Source organism: Pogoniulus pusillus, chromosome 11 (assembly GCF_015220805.1).
Source record: "Pogoniulus pusillus isolate bPogPus1 chromosome 11, bPogPus1.pri, whole genome shotgun sequence".
NCBI lineage: Eukaryota > Metazoa > Chordata > Aves > Piciformes > Lybiidae > Pogoniulus > Pogoniulus pusillus.
The window spans coordinates 34,323,301-34,344,743 of record NC_087274.1 but is presented as its reverse complement, the minus strand read 5'-3'; the positions used below and the strand labels follow the sequence as shown (position 1 = coordinate 34,344,743).

The window sequence follows — 21,443 nt, the reverse complement described above, 5'->3', positions numbered from 1 at the left end:
CTGGGTATGGAATAATCTCCCTTGATGCAGCTAAAGCTGTTCCCTGCCAATCTCCCCTGAAGGTGAGGCATGGACAGCCTGGTCAGGGCTGTAGTGCAAACACCAGGCTGGAGGCTGCTCAGAGGGCAAGGATCCCATCTAGTAAAACCAAATCTGAGCAGAAAAGGAATGGGAATTTGGGAGCTCATTCATCTGGCACCTGGGCAGAGGGTGAGGGAGCAGGAAGCCAAGAGCCTATGGCCACCCCTCTGCCTCTGGCTGGGCTGCTGTGGAGGGGAAGCCAGCAAGCCCCAGCTCACAGTCCCTGGGATTTTCCAGGTGTGTTTCTCCACTGAAAGCTGACACAGAGAGAGACTCTTTCCTGCTGGGTAGTTAATAATTAATTTATTTAACCCAGGGCCCTGGTGGCTCTGCATTCTCAGGCACAAGTGTTTGGGAAAAGTACTGCTGTGTGATTTTTCTCTCATGTCCTTGTGAATGGGTGGTCTTGTTCTCCACCCTCAGCAAGCTTCCCAGCTGCAGCAGTTCAATCTCTTCACAAATCACAGTTCCTATCACTTTCCATCACTGGGATGTGTCTTTTGTAACTCAAGGGTCTGATTTTCTGTCCTTAGAAAAGTCAGCAAAGCTGCAGTGTTAGTGTCTGCAAGGAGTGCCTTGCTCTGCCTGCCTGTCAGGGGGACATAAAGACAGGTGTCTGTGCAGTGTCCCCAGGGCACTGCAGGTGCTCCACACTTGCTCCTTCACAGCCTGGCAAAGGCACCACAACTGTACTTGCAGCGTCCAAGCAATTCCAGCTGCAGCTGTTCAGGTAAATTCCAGGGAGTTGATTTGCATGGAGTCCTGCCCTGCCGAGACTGCTGCAGTTCACTGCTTCCTGACTGCCTGCACTGGGGCTATTTGCACTCGGTGCACAACTCTGGGCTGTTTCAAGCTGGATCAATGGATCCAACACTGCTGTTCTGATTTGCTCCTCAGGGATATTCTTTGCATCTCAGTCTTACATTAACAGCTGAAGGGATGTACACTGTGCATGGTCACACACCTGTGTCACCACACATCTGCATATTCCAGACAGCCTGCAATGCTTCTGCTGACAGAAAACAGCTGCATGGCAGATTCAGAATGAAATAACTTTAAAGCAGGCAGGAGGGGTTTCAAAGCAGCAGGAGCCTCTGCTGACAGCCACAGGGAAAAGGCTTTGTGCTCCAGTTAGGAGGCAGGGCAGCATACAAACAGCACATCATTGTCTTCAGAGTGCTCCTAGGAGCTTGGCACTCTGACATTTCAGGGCTGGCACCTGGCAGAAGCCACCCTTGAACTGTCATTGGAGCCATCCACACCTGCTCCCCCATCATTTCTGCCTGCAGCCTAGAGAAGACCTGGGGGTGATGCCTCAGTCGTGGATAGGTGCTCAGAGGGGGTGGAAAGGATGGGGATGCAGGCAGAAATGTTTTAAGGTGGAGACGAAAGGCAGCACAGAGGTGCCAGGGCTGAGGGACACTGGAAATTCAGGGCTTTTCAGTCAGAGTCCTGCAGCCTTTGTTCTCCCCTCTCTGGCCAGTGAGATGCAGACCAGCAGAGCTGTGCTGACCACCCTCCTGCTTGGATGCTTCCCAAACAAATCCCAGGTATTGATTTTTCCCAGATAGTAAAACCCCAAGTCCTGGCACTCTTCTCCTGCAGTTCATTATTAACCCTCCCCACAGGCTGAGGCCTGGGCCCCTCGAGGAGCCCGATGGACTTCATGCAAGTGTGGGGGAGCGTGGAGAGAATAGGCATTGACCTTCTTCCCTCCCTATAGTGTGTCCTAGAGCTTGAGTCTCAGGGGCCATGCCAGCATTTGCCACTCAGATCTACACTGGCAGATGAGCCATGCAGGAAGAAGTCCCCATGCCTGGGAAGGGCACCTTGCTGGCAGCTCCAGGAGTACTGGCTGGTGGCCAGAGTAAGGTGGCTTGGGAAGCCACACGTAGCAGAACCTCTTGGTGAAAAGTGTCAGCAGGAGAGTGGAGGTCACAAAGTGTCGCAGGCCACAGCTCAGCTCTGCCATACCCATGCAGCCCAACTGGATGCTTTGATCTTTTGGGGCGCCAAAGGCCCATGGTCGTGGATGGATTTCCGTCTTGCCACTGAGGAGAAATGCACTGCTCTGCTGAGCAGAGACCCAGAGCAGTAATTCTTGCCTTCTATTCATCCAGCTGTGCCTTTTGCCATCTACCTAGAACTTACTACCAATTGAATTGTTTCCTTATTTTTAGTATCAATAATCCCAAATATTGACAATCTGAGCCTACTTGATGCCATGAGTTCTCAAAGGTAGCACATTTGGGGTTCACTCTGTTTTCTGCCTTCACTGATCTGAGTTCATGTGCTGAAGTTCCCAAAGGCAAGCAGCACAGGAAGAAACTTCCTCTTTGAAACAAATATTCTGGAGGTGCCAATGCCCTGAGACACTGCACCCATCCTCGCTTGCCACGAGGCCATGACAGCAGCCACCACTGCAGCTTGCTGCAAGGGCAAAGTTGGAGCGGTTAACACAGATCCTGGGCAGAGTTGGCCACTTGCAGCTCCCCAGGTGTCACAGGGCTGCCCTTGGTGAGGGAAACAGCCTGTTCAGAGCTTACAGGCTTGTGGAATTGCTCTGCTGCTGAGCAAAGCCACACAGCTCCCATCTGTGCCCAAATTCTCCCTGGGACAATCAAAGAGGTGCTGGCAGTGCACTGCCTCACTCCTGAGCAGAGTATCTGCAACAGAAAGCCCCAACCCCCCCCCAGACTTGTTTCCAGATGACCTCTAACCACCGATCTTCATGTCTGCAGTGCGCAGTCATCACCAAGCCCCTCAGACAGAGGATGCAAAGCAGCACTGAGGCAACCCACAATCCCCCATCTTGCATACCTCTGATCCCAGAGCAGGCAGCAGGCGCTAAGGGTAGTATGGCAGGGCTTGGGAACTGGCCACAGCTTGGCAGAGGCTCAGAGAGCCCTGCTGTGACACGTGAGAGCTCCTCAGAGCTGCCACAGCACAGCCAAAACCAGAAGCTAAGCTGCTCCTCATATGGCACTGGTAGAAATCATGCATCTCCTGGCTCCTTCACATCAGCCCTGAGGGACCTTGCCAGCATTGTGCTACCACCTCAGCAAAGCATCTGCAAGACCACACTGCCCAGAGCACTCCAGTGGAGAAGAAAACATAAACAGTGTGGAGTCAGCAGCTGCTGGAGGCTGAGCAGCTGGCCAGCAAGCACACTTTGATCCCCAAATGTGACCTGACATTGGCATGGCTGGGCAGGAAGCAGTGTCACTATACCCAGGCAGGAAGCAGTGCCACCAGGCCCAGTGCATGCTGGCTGAAAAGTCTTGAAAGCCCTTCTCATAAGCCACGGGCAAGAGCCTCAAGATGGTTTGGGGTCATGGCAGTGGTTGGTTCAATTCATCAGGAATGCTTGGACGGGGATACCACTGCTTGTGCTTACAGCAAGAGGTTTCTGACCTGGCATGAGAGCAGGACCAAAACCTCTGCAAGTGCCACAGGGGAGGGAAAAAAAGCCCTGGGCTGGCTGTGCCTTACAGATGGGTAGAGAGGGGAAGGAATTTGCCAGCAGGGATCTGGCAGAGCATGTAGGTTCTACCTCAAGCACCTGCCAGGTTGATGCTGGGAAACCTCACACCTGGAGGCACCACATGCACCTGCTCACAGTCTGCATCAGAGTCCCTCCTGGGGGAGCATCAGCTGCATGCAGCAACCCAAGCTGTACCCAAGTGCTACAGACAGCCCCAAGCACAGTGCCCCTGCCACGGGGCTTGGCTTCTGCAGCTGGGTGCTTTCTGCCCTGGGGTTTCCACACCACATGGAGAAGGTACCTAGGGCAGCATCTTGCAAGGCAGTGCCAAGTCCAGATTTCAGCAGTGGGTATAGGTAGTGACTGGTGAAACCTTGAACCATGCCCCAGGGTCTCTTCCCTAGGTGCTAGCTGGGAGCCTTACAGGGCATTCTCCTTTTGCAAGGAGTAAATGGCTGTAGACCACTCCCAAGTGTAACTGACGCTTGGCAATTGAGTTAAACCTCCTCAGTGCTTCTCTGCACCTTCCTCTCCCAGAAAGGAATTACTTGGCAGAGGGAAGCTATGCTCAGACACAATGCTTGCTCTTCTCAGCAGAGCACAGCAGCTGATTGCAGTCTGCAGGATACTAATCTGTGGAGACCCAAAAAAATGCCCAGGTCCTCTGCCATGCTCTCCAGGTTGGCAGAAACAGCATTGCACATCCTGGAAGCTCTCCGAGCTGACCTGAAATCAAATGGCAAAGGCAAGCAGCCAAGAGGCAGGAGGACCCCAAGCTTCAGGTCTTCCTTAGATTGTCTTGGGGTCTGGATGTTTTGTGAGGATCTCCTGTGGACAGTAGATGGTTAAAGAGCTTCCCTACTAAGAAATGTTCTTTCTTCCTTGGACCAGGACAGCCCAGGATTGAGGCATGGTGAAAGCAGAAGTGCTTACGGCCTGCTGTGTCTTTAACAAGGGAACACCAGTCCATCTTTTCTTGCCACCCAGAGCAAAGAGCAGAAGGTGGCTGCGTGCTGCAGGGTGATGAGCCAAGGGCTGAGTGCCACCGAGCTCAGCAGGAGCCTTCAGAAGTAAGACAAGCAGCAGCTGTGTCCTTGGGGTGATCAGCAGTGCAGCAGAAATGCAAAGCAAGTGCAGGCAGCAGGCAAGGGCTGAGCCTTAATTTAGGAGAGGCGGCTCCTGCTGACACACCTGACAGGGTGTGCAAAGGGCCTGTGCTGAGAAGCACAAACTGCATCAACAGCAAGCCCCTCTGCATGGAGTGTTGTGATCTGAGGTCATGAGACATCTGCAGTTGAGCTGGGAACAGAGCCCAGGTCTTGTGAGCATTGAGAACATCTGTTGGAGTTTGGTATTTGTGTTTTCTCCCTGGGCTTCTGCTGCTCTGCCTGGATCTGTGTAACCCAACTAATCCTTCGAACCCCCCCTTGCCCCTCCTTCCAGCTCACCTTGTACATAAGGCTGACTCTGGGATAAGAGTTGGGGCTGGAAAGAAGGTGGAAGGGTGGCCGGGAGCCCCTCCTAGGGACTCTGATTGCTGGGAGGGGCTGCTGTCTCTCTGTATTACTTTTAACTGGTATATTTCTGTAGACAGCTTCAGACATTTGTAATGTCAATATCTGCTTGTGTATTGTGCTAAGCTGTGAATACAAAGCTTTGTTCCTTAACTTCCAGCTGCCTGAGTCTAGTCTGGGTGAATTCACTGTGTGGGGGACAGGTAACTCCTAAGCTATCACAATGGGACTGCCTGATTTCAGGACTTCTATAACATTCCCTAGCAGGCCTTGTGCTGGGGCTTCTCACAGCTGGGCACAGCTGCTGTGCAGACACCAGTGCTCCGCTGCTGCCACCACACCCAGAGGCTTTGTCAGCCCTGGCTGACAGAACAGACCTGCACCAGGGATGGCTGTTGTGTGCTACACAGGCAGGACAGACCCCACAGGCAGGACCAGAGGACAGTGATCAGTGCCTCCCCTTGTGGCTGAATGACTCTGAATTCTTCCAACCCAGCTTGAAACAAGCCTCTTGCCCCTGCACAGGGTGCCCAGCCCACTACTGGGTTCACCTTCACACAGCCTTACCACTTTTAGACAGGTGATTTGCCACTGTCAGCAGATAACACATGGGAAGCAGGCAATCCTGGAAGCTACCTTTTCCTCTCTCATTCCTCCTGTGCTTTCACAGTCTGAGGGTATCTTGGCACCCCACAGTGCAGCAGATCAGCAAGAGCAGGGATGGTTCCCAGGGAAGAAACATCAAGAGCAGTGCCAGCTGCCAGCAATGCATCTGACTTGTAAATCACCTGCAAATGGAAATGCAGCATACACAAACCAGGGGAAACCAGCAGCAGGTTTGACTGCTCAGTACTAGCTTTGTGTTATTTCTGAGAACTGGCAAAGGAGAGGCAAAGGGCTGTGGCGGAAGGCTTGTGGACAGTGTGTGCTCAAAGGCATCCTGCAGAAAGCAGGCATGAACACCATCAGGGGCGCCTTCCAACTTGCCTTTGCCCTGTCTTACACAGCTGAGTTTGATCTGCCACCAGAAAAGCAGGAGGTTTCCTCAGCAGCAACAATCACAGTGAGTTCTGATTTGGAGCAGTCAGACACTGAAGAAAACAGAAAAACCTAGTCCCAGTCAGAAATTCCTATCCCATCCCCTCCCCAGGAATTTGCATTCTCACACTTTCAAGGGGCTCCTAGCTCATTCTTTTGGCCCCTCAACCTTCTCTGCCATCTAAGAATCACAGCTGCTGTTAGTTCTTTGGGGTCCTTTATGCCCAAACTGGTTGTACCTCTCTGTTATCATTTCAAAGCAAGAGCCCCACTCACCAGGGCAGCCTCCTCCAGGCTGTGCTTGAGGGCAGGCAGCTTTGGCTTCCTCCCTGCGCAGCAGCAGCAGTGGATACCAGGGCTTGCAACGCAGAAGGTGCAGCTGCACAGGGGCACACAGAATCAAACAGGTTGAAAGAGACCTCCAAGATCATCCAGTCAAACCTAGCACCCAGCCCTATCCAATCAAATAGACCGTGGCATTAAGTGCCCCATCCAGTCTTGTCTCAAGATCCCCAGCCCTGACCTGGGCAGGCTGGATAGGTGGGCATAGTATAATGCCAGTTTTAACAAGGCCAAGTGCCAGGTTCTGCACTTTGGCCACAACAACCCCAAGCAGTGCTAGAGGCTGGGGACAGAGTGGCTGGAAGGCAGACAGGCAGAGAGGGACCTGAGGGTACTGGTTGGCAGCTGAGCCAGCAGTGTGCCCAGGTGCTCCTGGCCTGTATCAAGAACAGTGTGGCCAGCAGGACCAGGGCAGTCTTTCTGCCCCTGTACTGGCACTGGCTAGGCCTCACATTGAGCACTGTGTCAAGTTCTGGGCTCCTCAGTTTAAGAAAGATGTTGAGGTGCTGGAAGGTGTTGAGAGAAGGGCAGCAAGGCTGGGGAGGGGCCTGGAGCACAGCCCTGTGAGGAGAGGCTGAGGGAGCTGGGGGGGTGCAGCCTGCAGCAGAGGAGGCTCAGGGCAGAGCTCATTGCTGCCTGCAGCTGCCTGCAGGGAGGCTGTAGCCAGGTGGGGTTGGGCTCTGCTGCCAGGCAGCCAGCACCAGAAGAAGGGGACACAGCCTCAAGCTGTGCCAGAGCAGGTTCAGGCTGGATGTTAGGAGGAAGTTCTTCACAGCATTGGAATGGGCTGCACAGGGAGGTGGTGGAGTCGCCATCCCTGGAGGCTGCACGAGGCACTTGGTGCCAGGGCTGTTAACAGGAGACTTCCGTTGGAGGTTGGACTCAAGCTCAGAGGGCTTTTCCAACGTAGTTACTTCTGTGTGGTTCTGAAACCCAGGATGTCTGACCACGGGGAGCAGTTGTCTGTCTGTCTGAGCATGGGGAGCAGCCTTCTGACCAAGGGGAGCAGCTGTCTGTCCGACCAAGGGGAGCAGCTGTCTGTCCGACCAAGGGGAGCAGCTGTCTGTCCGACCAAGGGGAGCAGCTGTCTGTCTGAGCATGGGGAGCAGCTGTCTGTCTGAGCATGGGGAACAGCTGTCTGTCTGAGCATGGGGAGCAGCTGCCTGACCTCAGCTGTCTGCATTTTAAGCAAAGCAAACTGCTCCTGTCTCAGAAAGGGCACTTTAGATGATTCCCAAAGCAACCTGAGGCTCCCTCAGTTGCTCCTCCTCCACATCACAGTTTTACCCTGAACCATGTAGTGCTCTCCAGCCTTTCAAACAGAGGCTTTCACCTGAGGACCTCTCTCCTATCACTTTTGTCCATGATCAGGACCAGGCATTTGCTGGGAGATCCTGAGCTGAGACCTGAGCTGATGCATCAGAGGCTCTCTGAACAGCCTGGTTCGGCAAGAGAGCAGGACCGAGGCTAGCTCAGCTGAAATGCGCTTTCTTGAAGCCTTTTTTCTCCTCCATTTTGAGGCTCTCTCGATCTGAGGAGCCCAGAAGGGGGTAGGGAGCGGAGGGTGCTAAGTGCTCGCAGGAAGGTGAGGCAGGGGCGGTGCCTGGCGAGCGGCAGATTCAAACGAGGAGCAGCAGAGGTCTCTGCTGAGCACAGCGCAGATTCAAACGAGGAGCAGCAGAGGCGTCTCTGCTGAGCACAGCGCAGATTCAAACGAGGAGCAGCAGAGGTCTCTGCTGAGCACAGCGCAGATTCAAACGAGGAGCAGCAGAGGCATCTCTGCTGAGCACAGCGCAGATTCAAACGAGGAGCAGCAGAGGCGTCTCTGCTGAGCACAGCGCAGATTCAAACGAGGAGCAGCAGAGGCGTCTCTGCTGAGCACAGCGCAGATTCAAACGAGGAGCAGCAGAGGCGTCTCTGCTGAGCACAGCGCAGATTCAAACGAGGAGCAGCAGAGGTCTCTGCTGAGCACAGCGCAGATTCAAACGAGGAGCAGCAGAGGTCTCTGCCGAGCACAGCGCAGATTCAAACGAGGAGCAGCAGAGGTGTCTCTGCTGAGCACAGCGCAGATTCAAACGAGGAGCAGCAGAGGTCTCTGCCGAGCACAGCGCAGATTCAAACGAGGAGCACAGAGGTCTCTGCTGAGCACAGCGCAGATTCAAACGAGGAGCAGCAGAGGTGTCTCTGCTGAGCACAGCGCAGATTCAAACGAGGAGCAGCAGAGGTCTCTGCTGAGCACAGCGCAGATTCAAACGAGGAGCAGCAGAGGTGTCTCTGCTGAGCACAGCGCAGATTCAAACGAGGAGCAGCAGAGGTCTCTGCCGAGCACAGCGCAGATTCAAACGAGGAGCACAGAGGTCTCTGCTGAGCACAGCGCAGATTCAAACGAGGAGCAGCAGAGGTGTCTGCTGAGCACAGCGCAGATTCAAACGAGGAGCAGCAGAGGTCTCTGCTGAGCACAGCGCAGATTCAAACGAGGAGCAGCAGAGGTGTCTCTGCTGAGCACAGCGCAGATTCAAACGAGGAGCAGCAGAGGTCTCTGCTGAGCACAGCGCAACGCCGGGAGAGGAAAAAAAACCAACCACCAAACAACTGCTATCGGACCCTCAGGAAAGCAGACATGGTTCAAACTAGGTCCAAGCTGTATAATACTTGTAAAACTGTGGGCACCCAAACAGAGCCCACCAGTAGGAATGCAGGTGTGCAGACGACTGGATGTGAGGAGTGCTGGAGCCTGGCACTCGAAGTCGAGGGAAACACAGGCATTGGCTGCATTAGGTGTGAGCAGATTGATTGTCTGCTTAACCTGGTGGCTGAACTCAAGGGAGAGGTGGAACGCCTGAAGGCTGAAAGGGAATGTAAAAGAGAGCACCATGCTCTGCAGTCCCCCTTTCCAGAGGGAGACGAACAGAGCAACCAAGGAGAATGGATGCAGGTGCCTGCCAGAAGGGGCAAGAGAAAACCCTTCCAGCCATCTTCACATCTCCAGCTGCCCTTACATAACAGATATGGGGCACTAGAGGTTGAGGATGAGGTGATCCTGGAGCAGGCAGAAGCATCACCGGCTGGGAGGGCAACTGAGACAAATCATTTACACCCTCGCATCAGAACAAGTACCCAGAAGAAAAAGAGGAGGGTAATTGTTATTGCTGACTCCCTTCTGCAGGGAACAGAGGGCCCCATATGCCAGCCAGACCCCTTCCACAGGGAGCTCTGCTGCCTCCCTGGAGCCCGGGTCAGGGATGGTACCAGGAGGCTGCCTACTGTAGTGCATCCCTCTGATTACTATCCCTTATTAGTTATACAGGCAGGGAATGATGAGATTAATAACAGAGGGCTAAAAGCTATCAAAAGGGACTTTAAGACACTGGGGAAAGCAGTTGATGGAGCAGGGGCACAAGTAGTCTTTTCATCTATACCCTTAGTCACAGGCTGGAATGCAGAGAGGAACAGCAAAGCGTATTTGATGAACAAGTGGCTCAGAGGCTGCTGCCTCCAACATAACTTTGGATTCTTTGATCTTGGGGAACTTTATCTTGCCACAGGTCAGCAAGCAACAGATGGGATACAACTGACACAGAAGGGGAGAAGGACCCTGGCACATGAGCTACCTGGGCTTGTTGAGAGGGCTTTAAACTAGAATGGAAGGGGGAGGGGGTTAAACATGACAGCACCAGAGATAAATCAAAGGGAATTGAGGATGGTAGGCTAGAGCTAGGGGTAAAAGCAGCAGCCCAGCTGAAGTGCAGTACACTAATGCACGCAGTATGGGTAGCAAACAAGAGGAGCTGGAAGCTCTGGTGCTGGAGGAAAATTATGATGTTGTTGCCATCACTGAAACGTGGTGGGATGGCTCACATGATTGGAGTGCTGTAATCAATGGCTACAGACTCTTCAGGAGAGACAGGCAAGGGAGAAAGGGCGGGGGAGTGGCTCTGTATATTAGGGATGCTCTGGATGTCACGAGGGTAGAAATCAAGGATGATCAAGTTGAGTCATTATGGGTGAGACTTAAGGCGAAGGCCAACAAGGCTGATATCCTGGTTGGAGTCTGTTACAGACCACCCAAGCAGGAAGAAGAGGTTGATTTATTACTCTTTAAGCAACTGGAGGCTGCCTCAAGATCACCTGCCCTTGTTCTGGTGGGCGACTTTAACCTGCCAGACATCTGCTGGGACTTAAACACTGCAGAGAAGAAGCAGGCTAGAAGGTTTCTGCAATGTGTGGAAGACAACTTCCTATCCCAGCTGTTACGTGAGCCTACCAGGGGGGCAGCCCTGCTTGACCTGCTGCTCACAAATAGAGAGGGGCTGGTGGGGGATGTGGTGGTTGGAGGCTGCCTGGGGTCCAGTGATCATGAAATTATAGAGTTTTCAATACATGGAGAAACCAGGAGGGGATCAACAGAACCTCCACACTGGACTGCCCAAGGGCAGACTGCAGCCTATTTAAGGAACTAATTCAGAAAGTTCCTTGGGAAAGAGCCCTTAGAAACAAAGGGGTCCAGGAAGGTTGGACCTGCTTCAAGAAAGAACTCCTGAAGGCACAGGAGCAGGCAGTGCCACTGAGCTGGAAGATGAGCCGACGAGGGAGGCAGCCAGACTGGATGGGCAGGGAGCTGCTGAAGGAATTAAAGATTAAAAAGAGAGTGTATCACCTTTGGAAAAGAGGGGAGGTGTCACAGGAGAAGTTCAAGGAAGTTGCTAGGTCTTGCAGAGGAAAAATTAGAGAGGCAAAAGCCCACTTGGAGCTCAGGCTGGCCACAGCTGTCAAGGAAAATAAAAAGTGTTTCTTTAAATATATGAATGGCAGAGAAGGGCCAAGGACAACCTCCAGTCCTTACTAGATAGAGAGGGGAACATAGTGACAAAGGATGAGGAAAAGGCAGAGGTGCTTAACACCTTCTTTGCCTCAATCTTCAATAGTGGGACAGATTGTCTCCAGGACAGCTGGACTCCTGAAGTGGTGGATGGAGTCAGGGACCAGTACAGTCCCCCTCTAATCCATGAGGAAGAAGTAAGGGACCTGCTGAGACACTTGGATCCTCACAAGTCCATGGGACCGGATGGGATCCACCCTAGGGTGCTGAGAGAGCTGGCAGCTGAGCTGGCCAAGCCTCTCTCCATCAGGTGGAGTCTCAAGTTGTGCTGGGGTAGGTATAGGCTGGATGTTAGGGGTAAGTTCTTCACAGAGAGAGTGATTGGCATTGGAATGGGCTGCCCAGGGAGGTGGTGGAGGCACCATCCCTGGAGGTCTTCAAGAAAAGACTGGATGAGGCACTTAGTGCCATGGTCTAGTTGACTGGATAGGGCTGGGTGCTAGGTTGGACAGGATGATCTTGGAGGTCTCTTCCAACCTGGTTGATTCTATGATTCTCTCCTGCAGGGTCAGTTTTCTCAGCACAGATTAGAGCAGGTTTTCAGGTCTTGGCCTGCACCAGCATAGAACACATTTTTTGTGTTGGAAGGGACCCTCAAGAGCACCCATTTCCAGCCCCCTGCCATGGGCAGGGACACCTCCCACCAACACAGGTTGCTCAAGGCCTCATCCAGCCTGGCTTTGGATCACCTCCAGGAAAAGGGCGCGCACAGCCTTCTCAACTCTCCTGTAGCCCCTGCAGGTATTGGAAGGCAGCTCCAAGGTCTCCCTGGAGCTTTCTATTCCCCAGGCTGAATAGCCCCAACTCCCTCAATCTGCCCTCACAGCAAGGTGCTCCACTCCTCTGATGATGTTCCTGGCTCCCCTCAGTCTGATGTGCTGGGGCAACTCAAAACTGAGAGAGATGGTTGGCTTACCCTGCCCCAGGCAGAGCACAATGTCCACAGTGCTCATTGTCAAATTATCAGTGTTAGACCACCTGAGAGCAGGACCGAGCACTCCCTGAATTCTTCACCTCTCAGCACAGCCATTCTGCAGGCAGCTGGAGCAGCGAAGTGACACTGTGGTGTGGAGCACAGCACAGGCTCCTCGGCAGCTCTGCTGAGAGCAAGTCTCAGAATCTCTGCAGGCAGTTCCGGGCCCTGCTCATTGAACACCCACACCCCTTGCTCTCCTGAAGCATGCTGGCTGGCTACTGCCCCCCTTCACACCACAATGCTCACTGCTGGAGAAGGAAGCAAGCTGCCAGGACTGCTACAGCCAGCACTGATCTCAGGAGCTTCAGACAGAAGCTCCAGCTGGTGTCCAGAGCTGCTCAGGAGCCTCAAGCAGAGCTCACTGCACACAGGTTTATTTTGAAGACACGGTTTGAATGTGCAGATCTTGTGCCAAAGTCCACTGAGAGCTCTTCTACTTCATGTCTCCCTAACTCTGAGGACAATTCTTTACCATGACATGGTCAAAGAGAACTCTTGAGCTTCACAGAGGAGCACCTGGAATACTGCATCCAGTACTGCTTGAGCTGGCCTGGAGGAAGCCTCAAAGGTGATCAGAGGGCTGGTGAACCTCTTCAGTGGACACAGGCTGGGAGAGTTGGGGCTAATCAGCCTGAGGAAGAGAAGGCTCCAGGGAGACTTTAGAGCGGCCTTCCAGTACCTGGAGAGGCTCCAGGACAGAGGAGGGACTCTTTATCAGAGAGTGAAGTGATGAAAGCCAGGAGTTTCAAAATAAAACAAGGCAGATTGAGACAAGAGATTAGGAAGAAATTCTTCACTGTTGAGGGTGGTGAGACACTGGCATATGTTGCCCAGGGAGGCTGTGGATGCCCCTTCCTTGGAGGTGTTCAAGTCCAGGCTGGATGAGGCCTTGAGCAATCTGTGGTGATGGGAGGTGTCCCTGCCCATGGCAGGCAGTTGGAACTGGATGAGCTTTAAGGGACAGAGGCAGAATGGAGCACATCAAGACACTTTTTCACCAGCCCCAGCCAAGGTCTCCCACTGTCTGATCTGATCCCCTTCAGTGCAGCTCCGTAAGAAGCAGCTCCATTGGCTAAGGGAGCTCTGGCCCTTCACCATGAGCTTCAAGGGAGCACTGAAGATTTACCAGAGACTGAAACCTCTTCAAAACCCGCCTGGATGGCAGTGAGAAAGCCCCAAAGCCTTTTAACTGCTTCTGGGTACTGCATTCTGATCAAAATCGAGGTCTGATGTCTGAGGAGTGACAGGTCTCAGCTGGGTGGTTTTGGGCAGCCAGCAGTCCCAGTGCTGGCTGCAGGACAAAGTCCCCTGGGTAACAGCCATACTACAAGGGCCTCAGAGCACCTCTCTGCAATGTCTTTTATTAAATATCCTCTTTGATACAGCCCAGGTAAGCAAGAGCAGCTGGACACCTCTGTTTCAGCAATGGCAGCAGCAGTCTCTTGTGCAGCCACTCTCCTGATGTTGCCACTTCAGGAGCAGTTATCGAATATCAGGTTTGTGATCCTGAAGAGATCTGTCCCACAGACACTGCAAAGTGCCTGAAGAAACCAGGGAAGCTCTGAACTCCAGTCTTGGCTGATGAAGAAACGCACCAGCAGTGGCAGAGATGCATCACTGTTACCAGTGGCACAGCAGTACAGATGCATGGAGCTCAGTGTGCCCAAGTGCAGGGGCAGCTGTGCCTCAAGCACTGACACTTCAAGGCAGAAGTGCAGCCCAGCCCTGGGCTCCGAGTGCCAGCTGACCACAGGATGTTTGTCCTCTAACAGGTGTGTGGCAGCTGGCACTGCCCAGCTAAGTAGGATTTGCCCTGCAAAGATCAGACTGCACAGATGGTGCTTTGATTTCTGCCTGCCACAGCTGCTGCACAGACTGTCTGAGCCCCAGACAGTCTCCTCCATCTTATTCTTTCCTGGGGAAATAAGAAATTCTCTTTTTTTACCTTAATGAACAGTAAATAAATGCTGCACAGCTCCTACAGGTGCAGGCAGTCTCTCCAATCCGTGAGGCTTACCAAGTATGCAGGTTAACAAAGCTGCTGGGCTGAGGGAAGGTGCCAGAGGACATAGTGTGTGCCCCTGCAGAGCACAGGCACCTTCCATGGTGAACACTGCAGCCAGAGCCCTGCAGTTACAGCCAAAGCTCTACCTCAGAGGCTGCTTCAGGTCAAACAAGCCAGTGCCTCCCTTAACAACTTTTCCAACCACCAGGCAAGCAGAAGGGGATCTCAGCTCATCATGGGCACCTGCAAGACAATCCAGACAGAATCCATCAGGACACTTCCACTGGTCCCTCAAAGGCCAGTGTTGCAGAGGCAGCTCACCTGGGTGACCCCAACACATTTCAGAAGGGCACGGCCACCTGTTCTTGAGACTGGTTTGCACTGCTGGAAGCAGGACCCTGCAACTGCCCACAGCTCATGCAGCCACTGCTCCCTCAGCCCAGTCTTTCTGGGCAGGCAAGGAACTTTGCCACATACCCCTAAGCTCTCCCTGCTCAGCAGCAGTGCCAGTTTTGCCCTCCTGGAGAACACATGAAGCTGAAAAAAGCAGAAGGCAAAGCCCCAGATCTTCCCTTCTCTCTTCTACCCTTTGCCTTTCTTGGAGTAAAGCCTTCTGATGTACACTTTAAACCCTCAGGGAACCTTCCCCTGGAGAGGTATTACATGAATCCCTCTGATTCTGCAGCAGAATGGTGTCACAGCACCTAGGAAGCTCCCCAGCTGCCAGGAAATTCTTTGCTGTCCCTCTCTGACAGGCATCCAGGTTGTTCCTTTCATCCTAACTACAGCATGCTGGAATTTGGCTCTTTCTTGCTCTTCTGATCACATTGCACTGACTTGTGTCAGCCAGGGGTTGCAGCTGCACCACAGCACACTACATGGCACTGCAGTGCCAGAAGCCCCCCTGCAGCTACAGCTCAGTCACTGCTGTCAGCTCCAGGCTGAGGTCACTCAACAGCCACAAGAGTCCTGTTCGGTAGCACTATGCTGCCAGCAACTGGCCCAGGGCAGCTTAGGCAGCACCCTGTCATTGACTGCTCTCTCAGGCTATAGAGGGCACCCTGGCACTGAATGGCTGCTCTCTCAAGGTACAGAGGGCAGCCTGGCACTGACACTGACACTGTGACTGCTCCATTACAGCAGAGCTGACCCGGGCTGCTGCACTCTGCCTTATGGCTTTGGTTTCCATTGTGGTGAAATGAATAACTGCCTCCACTTGTGCCCAGTGTGGCTTTCCTGCCCATTCCCTGTGCCCTCTGCCAGCATGCACTTGCTGTTGATAACCACAGGATCAGCCACAAAAAGGTGTACATTTCACCCATTTCTAAGTCAGTATGACAGACAGAAATCCAAAGAGAGGGAGCAGAGCTCCAGTCCATTTCAGCCCAGATCTACACTGCCTTTCTGATTTCAGAGGAGTCGGAGGTCAGATGTACCCAGCACTACTCATGAACATTCAGAGTGCCCAGCAGTAACACAAAGGAGCTCAAGGACACCTGTGCAAAGCAGTTTCAGGTTCTAGCTGAAGAGCTGAAGCTGAGAGCTGCAGAGGCAGCACTGCAGCTCCACAACAGCACTCAGCTGGCAAGGGACAGGAACCAGGACTATAGGCAAAGTGCCCAAAGCATGAAATGAAGCAAACTGTCTAAAGCGAGGCTTGAGGCAGAGCCTGGTGGGCACACCTCCTGCATGGAGATGGGCACGTGGTGCCATTGCAAACGATCCATGCACCCACCAGAGCTGCAGCCAGAGCCCATGAAGGACAGTCCTGAGCATCTCAGGAATCTACCACTGGGTGAATGAGTCTGAGCCTCTGTGTCAGAGGAAAACAAACAGAGCAGAAGAAAAGCAGAATGCAAGTTAGGACAGGACTGATCTCACACCAGAATTCTGAGTGGTGAGCTTAAAGGAGGGATGGAAATGTGAGTCCTGCACACATGAAAGCAAAGCAGAGCTGACAGCTTGAATGGCAAAGACAGCAAAGGGCAGGTTTAGTGGCCTGGTCAGAGGCTTTGTTTTAGCAAATCTTAAGGCTTGTTTATACTCATGCCTACCTAATTCTTCACGAAAGGAGTGCCATACCCCACAGAGGAGCTGCCCTCACTTCAGCTGGTAGAAGCCAATAAAAAACATCTCGAAGACTTTGCCAGGCAGTGTTAGCCTCTGGCATGTTTTCCTACTGCAATTCTGCATCAGTGACAAGCTTTGCTGAGAAGCAAGCATGTGTGAAATGCTGCAGCAGCCCTTCAGCCTCAGCCACTTACCCATCATTGTTGCCTCCTTCAGGAATTTGTAGCTGGTTTCAAATGTCATCTGTTGCAGAGGGGAGGAGTTAGACTGGATGCCAATGCGGTTGAGTGCTTTATAGAAGCCTTCAAAGCACATGTAGTCTGCCACCAGGGAGAGATGCCGAGGATCCACCACGATGCCTGCAACACAGCACAGCAGCCAAGGGCTGAGCTTTAGCCAGGGGTCATGAATCAGGTCGCAATTAAACTCCCTGAATCGAATCAATACGGAGACCTTCCTGGTAATCTTCCTCTGCCCATTTCTATGCAGAGCTGCTTCCCTCCAGCCCCCAGGAGAGGCAGACCTCACTGTAACATCCAGCACCACCTCCCCAGGAAAACAGGATGCCAGAAATGCTGCCGTGGCAGCAGCTTCTCTGCATCAGCTCATGAGTTCTGTGTCAGCTTTGCTCCTGCGACAGGGGTCACACACCCACCCAACTGTGATGGGATGCAGCTCTGGCCCCTCCCTTGCTGCTCTGCTTTAGCTGGGCACAGAGAAATTCTAATATTTTCATACAATCACAGAATCGTTTGGGTTGGAAAAGCCCTCTGAGATTGTCAACCCAGCATCACCATGGCAAATAAATCATGGCCACAGGTTTCTAGGAATGGGGATCTCTCTAGGAATGGGGACTACACCACCTCCCTGGGCAGCTTCTTCCAATCCAATCACTATTGCAGCAAATAAATTTTTTCTCTTCTCCAACCTAACCCTCCCCTGGCACAATTTCAGGCCATTTCCTCTCCTTCTATCACCTGATCCTAGGGAGCACAGCCTAAACCCCACCTCACTGCAGCCTCCTCTCAGGGAGCTGTAGAGAGCAATGAGCTCTGTCCTCAGCCTCCTGTTCTCCAGCCCCAGCTCCCTCAGCTGCTCATCATGAGACCTGTTCTCAGACCCTTCACCAGCTGTGGTGCCCTTCTCTGTGCCACATATGAAGCACTCACAGAGAAGGTATTCAGGCTAGAAAGAGCAGGCACTGGCTGGTCAGTGGGGCAGGGTCAGTGCAGGAGGTGACCACCATCAGCTCCATTGGTGTTTACCTAGCACCCCTGGGGTCAGCTCCCCCCGGTCTGCCAGGGGGCAGAACTGTTTGGCATCAGGGCTGCTCCAAATCCCACTGCCTTAAGCTTTCCTCTTTTCAGTAGCTTAATTCACAGCAAGGCTTAGCTCTCAGAAGGCACATCCAGCATCGCCTTACTCTACAGCCTGTGATGTCACACCTCTTCCCCATGCTAGCTGCTGGACTCTCCAACTAATCTCTGCAGAGAGGACAGTCACATAGGGCAGGGAAAGACATAAAAGCTCCAGTACAAGGGGTGCCCAGCCTTCCAGCACCAAAAAGCTCCATGAGGCAAGAGCAATGCTATTCTCAGGGCCAACAGCCAGCTAGCTGCCTCAGAAGTCAGCAGCTAATTTGTCTGCACATTACAGCTTGCAAAAGAGAAATATACCAGAAGAGAAAAGCTCTGTGAAGGGGACATCAATTCAAGCTTGCCTGCTGAATTTTCTGCTGATTACAGAGAACCTCACAATTAACTAATAAAGTCTCCACAGAAGGCACTCAAAGTAGAGCAGAGTGGATTGAGATTGGATGTGAGGAACAAGTACTGCACCAGGAAGGTGCTGGGACAGTGCAAGAGGTTGCCCAGGGAGGCAGTTGAGGTCCATCCCTGGATATATTGAAAGTGAGGCTGGACAGGGCTGTGGGCAACCTGCTCTAGTGGAGGATGTCCCTGCTGAGTGCAGGGGGTTGGACTGGAGGAGCTTTGGAGGTGCCTTCCAGCCCAGCCCACTCCATGATAATGATTGAACTGATGACAATTTGCAGCTAGAAGCCACAGCCATCCTGGGCATCAGGACATGCAAACCAGGGCTGTGTAAGCCCTGTGGTTGGCTTTTCCCATCACAGCGATAATAAAGCCTGGCTTTAAAAAGCCCAGGCAGCCTTACCATATACAGCAAACACATCTTTTATTTCCTTTACAATCACTCTCAGGGCAGACTCGATCCCATAGTTCTTAGCCATGGCGTGGATGTCATTGCAGTAGAGTCTGTTCAGGTCTAGAATCTGGAAGCAAGAAAAGCCATGGACATAGGTCAGGGCAGCTGGCACTCTGCACTGCCAGCTAATTTAGGCTAAGGCTTGGTTAGCTTTTCCTCTCCAGTTTTTATAAGCAGCACCAACAGGCACAGAACAATCAGGCACCAGCTCTGGGTCAAACACAGCCAGAACAATTCTGGAGTTTAAGGCAGTGAGTAGAGTGTGATATCCTTGAGTAAGAGTACTGGAATCAAAGCTCACCACAGGAGAAAATGATCTGCAACTAGAAAAAGCAAACTAGGGAACTATCCTAAGCAGCAGAGGAACATGTACAGAGCCTTTTAGGCAGCAGAGTGCAATGCCCAGACTTTCTCAGCCAGCAAAAACTTCCAGCTAAAGTAGATTTGTCTTAGTCCTGTGTGTGCAGACTTGGAGGGTGATGGCACAAAAGCACTGTTCACCTCCCAGTATTGTGATTATTCAGGTGGAGGAACTCCCTCAAGCAGCATCAGATAGCTGGAAGCCTGCTGTGAAATTATCTGTCATTAGCCAACAGGCTGCTGCACAGAACCTGCTCTGCCCTCGAGAAAAGGCTCAACCAAGCTCCGGAGGAGCTTGAAAGAGGAGGAAGGGAGGCTTGGAGCTGCAAAAGCTCCATGCCACCCCTGCTGCACTGCAGTGGAACAAGAAAAGCTGGGTCAGGTGCAGGACTAGAAACACATTACGTACATCAGAGTATCTGAAGAGCTCTGCCAGGTTTATGCCCTCTGTGTGAAGAAGGAGCTCCTTCCCTCCGTCCGGGGTGGTGCCCTCGTTGAGCAGGCAGCGGGTGATGCCCTTCACCTCGTGGATGACCGCGCTGCGCGCCAGGGACAGCAGCAGTGAGCTCAGGTCAAAGTACACCTTCAGCAGCGGCAATGCCAGCGACACCTGAGGAGACACCCAGCAGAGGCTTGCTCTGGATGCAGCTCAGTAACCAGCCTGCTGCTACGGAGGCAGCCAACTGCACTACTGCAGCTGTGCTGAGAAACACCAGCACCTGCCTAAGGTCAGAGATGAGCCATGCTCATGTGGACACTGCCCTGGCATCGCTCACTGCAGCAGCTCAAGAGCTAAGGCTCTATTTTGGTTCTAAATTATAAACAAGAGAGAGGGACTGGGTGGACATGCTTTTGAATATAGTGGTTGTAAAAAGAACAATAATGCCCTCTGTCACTTACTGGTTTGCTAAGAGGGATGAAGCAGCAATGTATAAAAAACTTCTCACTCTTGTTCCCTTTGCCAGTTACTTCTTGGTGCATGACTGAACACTAACCCTGACTGACCAGATAACAGCTGAGCCTTGCTGGTTTGCTGTCTAGGGAGAGAAGAGGGTAGCGTTGGCCCCTTCCAGGCTTTCTTTGTCCAGAAGGGAGGATTTGATTTCTGTATAATTTCTCAATTGCATCTAACTGCAAATGCCTGTGCCACATTGTGCATCTATACTGTAACTCCAGCTTCCTGTAAGCAGAGCTTTAGCTTACTTCCAGGCTGCTGGAGCTGCTCTGGGAAATTTTATACGGGGGCTAAATTTCTCACAACCCACCACACTCACCCACACTGCTGTAAACACCTTGTTTTCAAGATGTTCCACTTCTTTCACCAGTCCAGCATCACCTGTATTTATCAAGAGCTTAGGTGATCCTCGAGGTCACTTCAACCTAAACCACTCCATGAATCAAAGAGCTACACACTGCTGCATCATGTACTTAGAGATTAAATCACAACAAACCTGTCCAGAATCTGCTTTTTCAGTTGGTTGGGGTTTAAGACGTTTATCCTCTTTCATCACTTTTATTCATCAAGAACCAGATGATCTGCAAAGGTCCCTTCCAACCTAAACCACTCTGAATCTCAGAGCTACACAGTGCTGCATCCCACATTTAGAGATTAAACCATAATAAACCTGCCCAAACCCTGTTTTTCAATCCCTGTTTCCCCAGGAGCTCTGACAGTTAGAAGTTACTAAAGAATGCAGACGAGAGACACCTTTGTGCTGCCCCTTTTCTAGGGGACAGCTCAGAGCAAGGCAACGCGGTGTCAAACTCCATTTGGTATGGAGCTACTTGCAAGCAGTGTGCCAGCACAAGGAGATGGTCCAGGCTGCCTCACCTCACACCACAGCTCATTCTCAGTGTCAAAGCTGTAGTCCTGTATGGATGGGTGGCTGTCCAAAACAGCATTCACTCGCAGCTGTGCAGACTGAGCTAAGTGGCTTCTCTCTCTTTTAGTCTGAGACACAAAGGACAGGTGCTGAGACTCATCAGCTGCTCCATTCTGATCTTCAGAACCAGGAGGCTCCTCTTCTTTTTCTGAGTCAGCATCTTCATCTTCCAGGTTCTCATCCCTGTTTTCTTCTCCCTTCTCTTCATCACTCTCATAATCCACCTGTAAAGAAATTTAGTGTTCAACTGAGCCAGGACATTCACCATGAATGCTTTTAGCCATGAGCTTCAAGCCTCTCTGCTACAGCACAGTGAAAATGGTTCTGCTGCACAGCAAGGAACACAGCAGGTTCAGTGCAGTCTCTATTGCTTATCATGAAGGTTGGAAAAGCCCTCTGAGATCATCCAGTCCAACCATCAACCTAATGCCACCATGACCACTAAACCACGTCCCCATGTTTCACAGACTCACAGAATGGTCTGGGCTGGAAGGGACCTCCAACGCGCTCTGCAGTCAGCAGAGGCATCCTCAACCACAGCAGGTTGCCCAGAGCCCTTGAAGACCTCCAGCGCCTCCCTGGGCA

At 52.4% G+C, this 21,443-nt stretch overlaps 1 protein-coding gene and 1 long non-coding RNA gene across 2 annotated transcripts in view; both read right to left on the bottom strand.

The window, feature by feature from the left end:
• Positions 1-357: 357 nt before the first annotated feature.
• LOC135179791 (uncharacterized) lies at positions 358-8,169 on the bottom strand. The gene is made up of 2 exons (XR_010304129.1): positions 6,716-8,169; positions 358-1,079 (listed from the first exon to the last, which is right to left on the bottom strand). It is a non-coding gene; the product is annotated as an uncharacterized LOC135179791 (long non-coding RNA).
• Positions 8,170-13,656: 5,487 nt separating this feature from the next.
• The window catches only part of POLR1A (RNA polymerase I subunit A), a 43,928-nt gene continuing 36,141 nt past the window's right edge, over positions 13,657-21,443 (bottom strand). The window contains exons 30-34 of the mRNA XM_064151702.1: positions 20,807-21,082; positions 19,385-19,585; positions 18,565-18,682; positions 16,584-16,748; positions 13,657-14,562 (exon numbers count right to left, since the gene is read on the bottom strand). Of these exons, the coding sequence (XP_064007772.1) occupies positions 14,462-14,562; positions 16,584-16,748; positions 18,565-18,682; positions 19,385-19,585; positions 20,807-21,082 (861 nt within the window). The 3' untranslated portion in view covers positions 13,657-14,461. The remainder of the gene's footprint in view (positions 14,563-16,583; positions 16,749-18,564; positions 18,683-19,384; positions 19,586-20,806; positions 21,083-21,443) is intronic.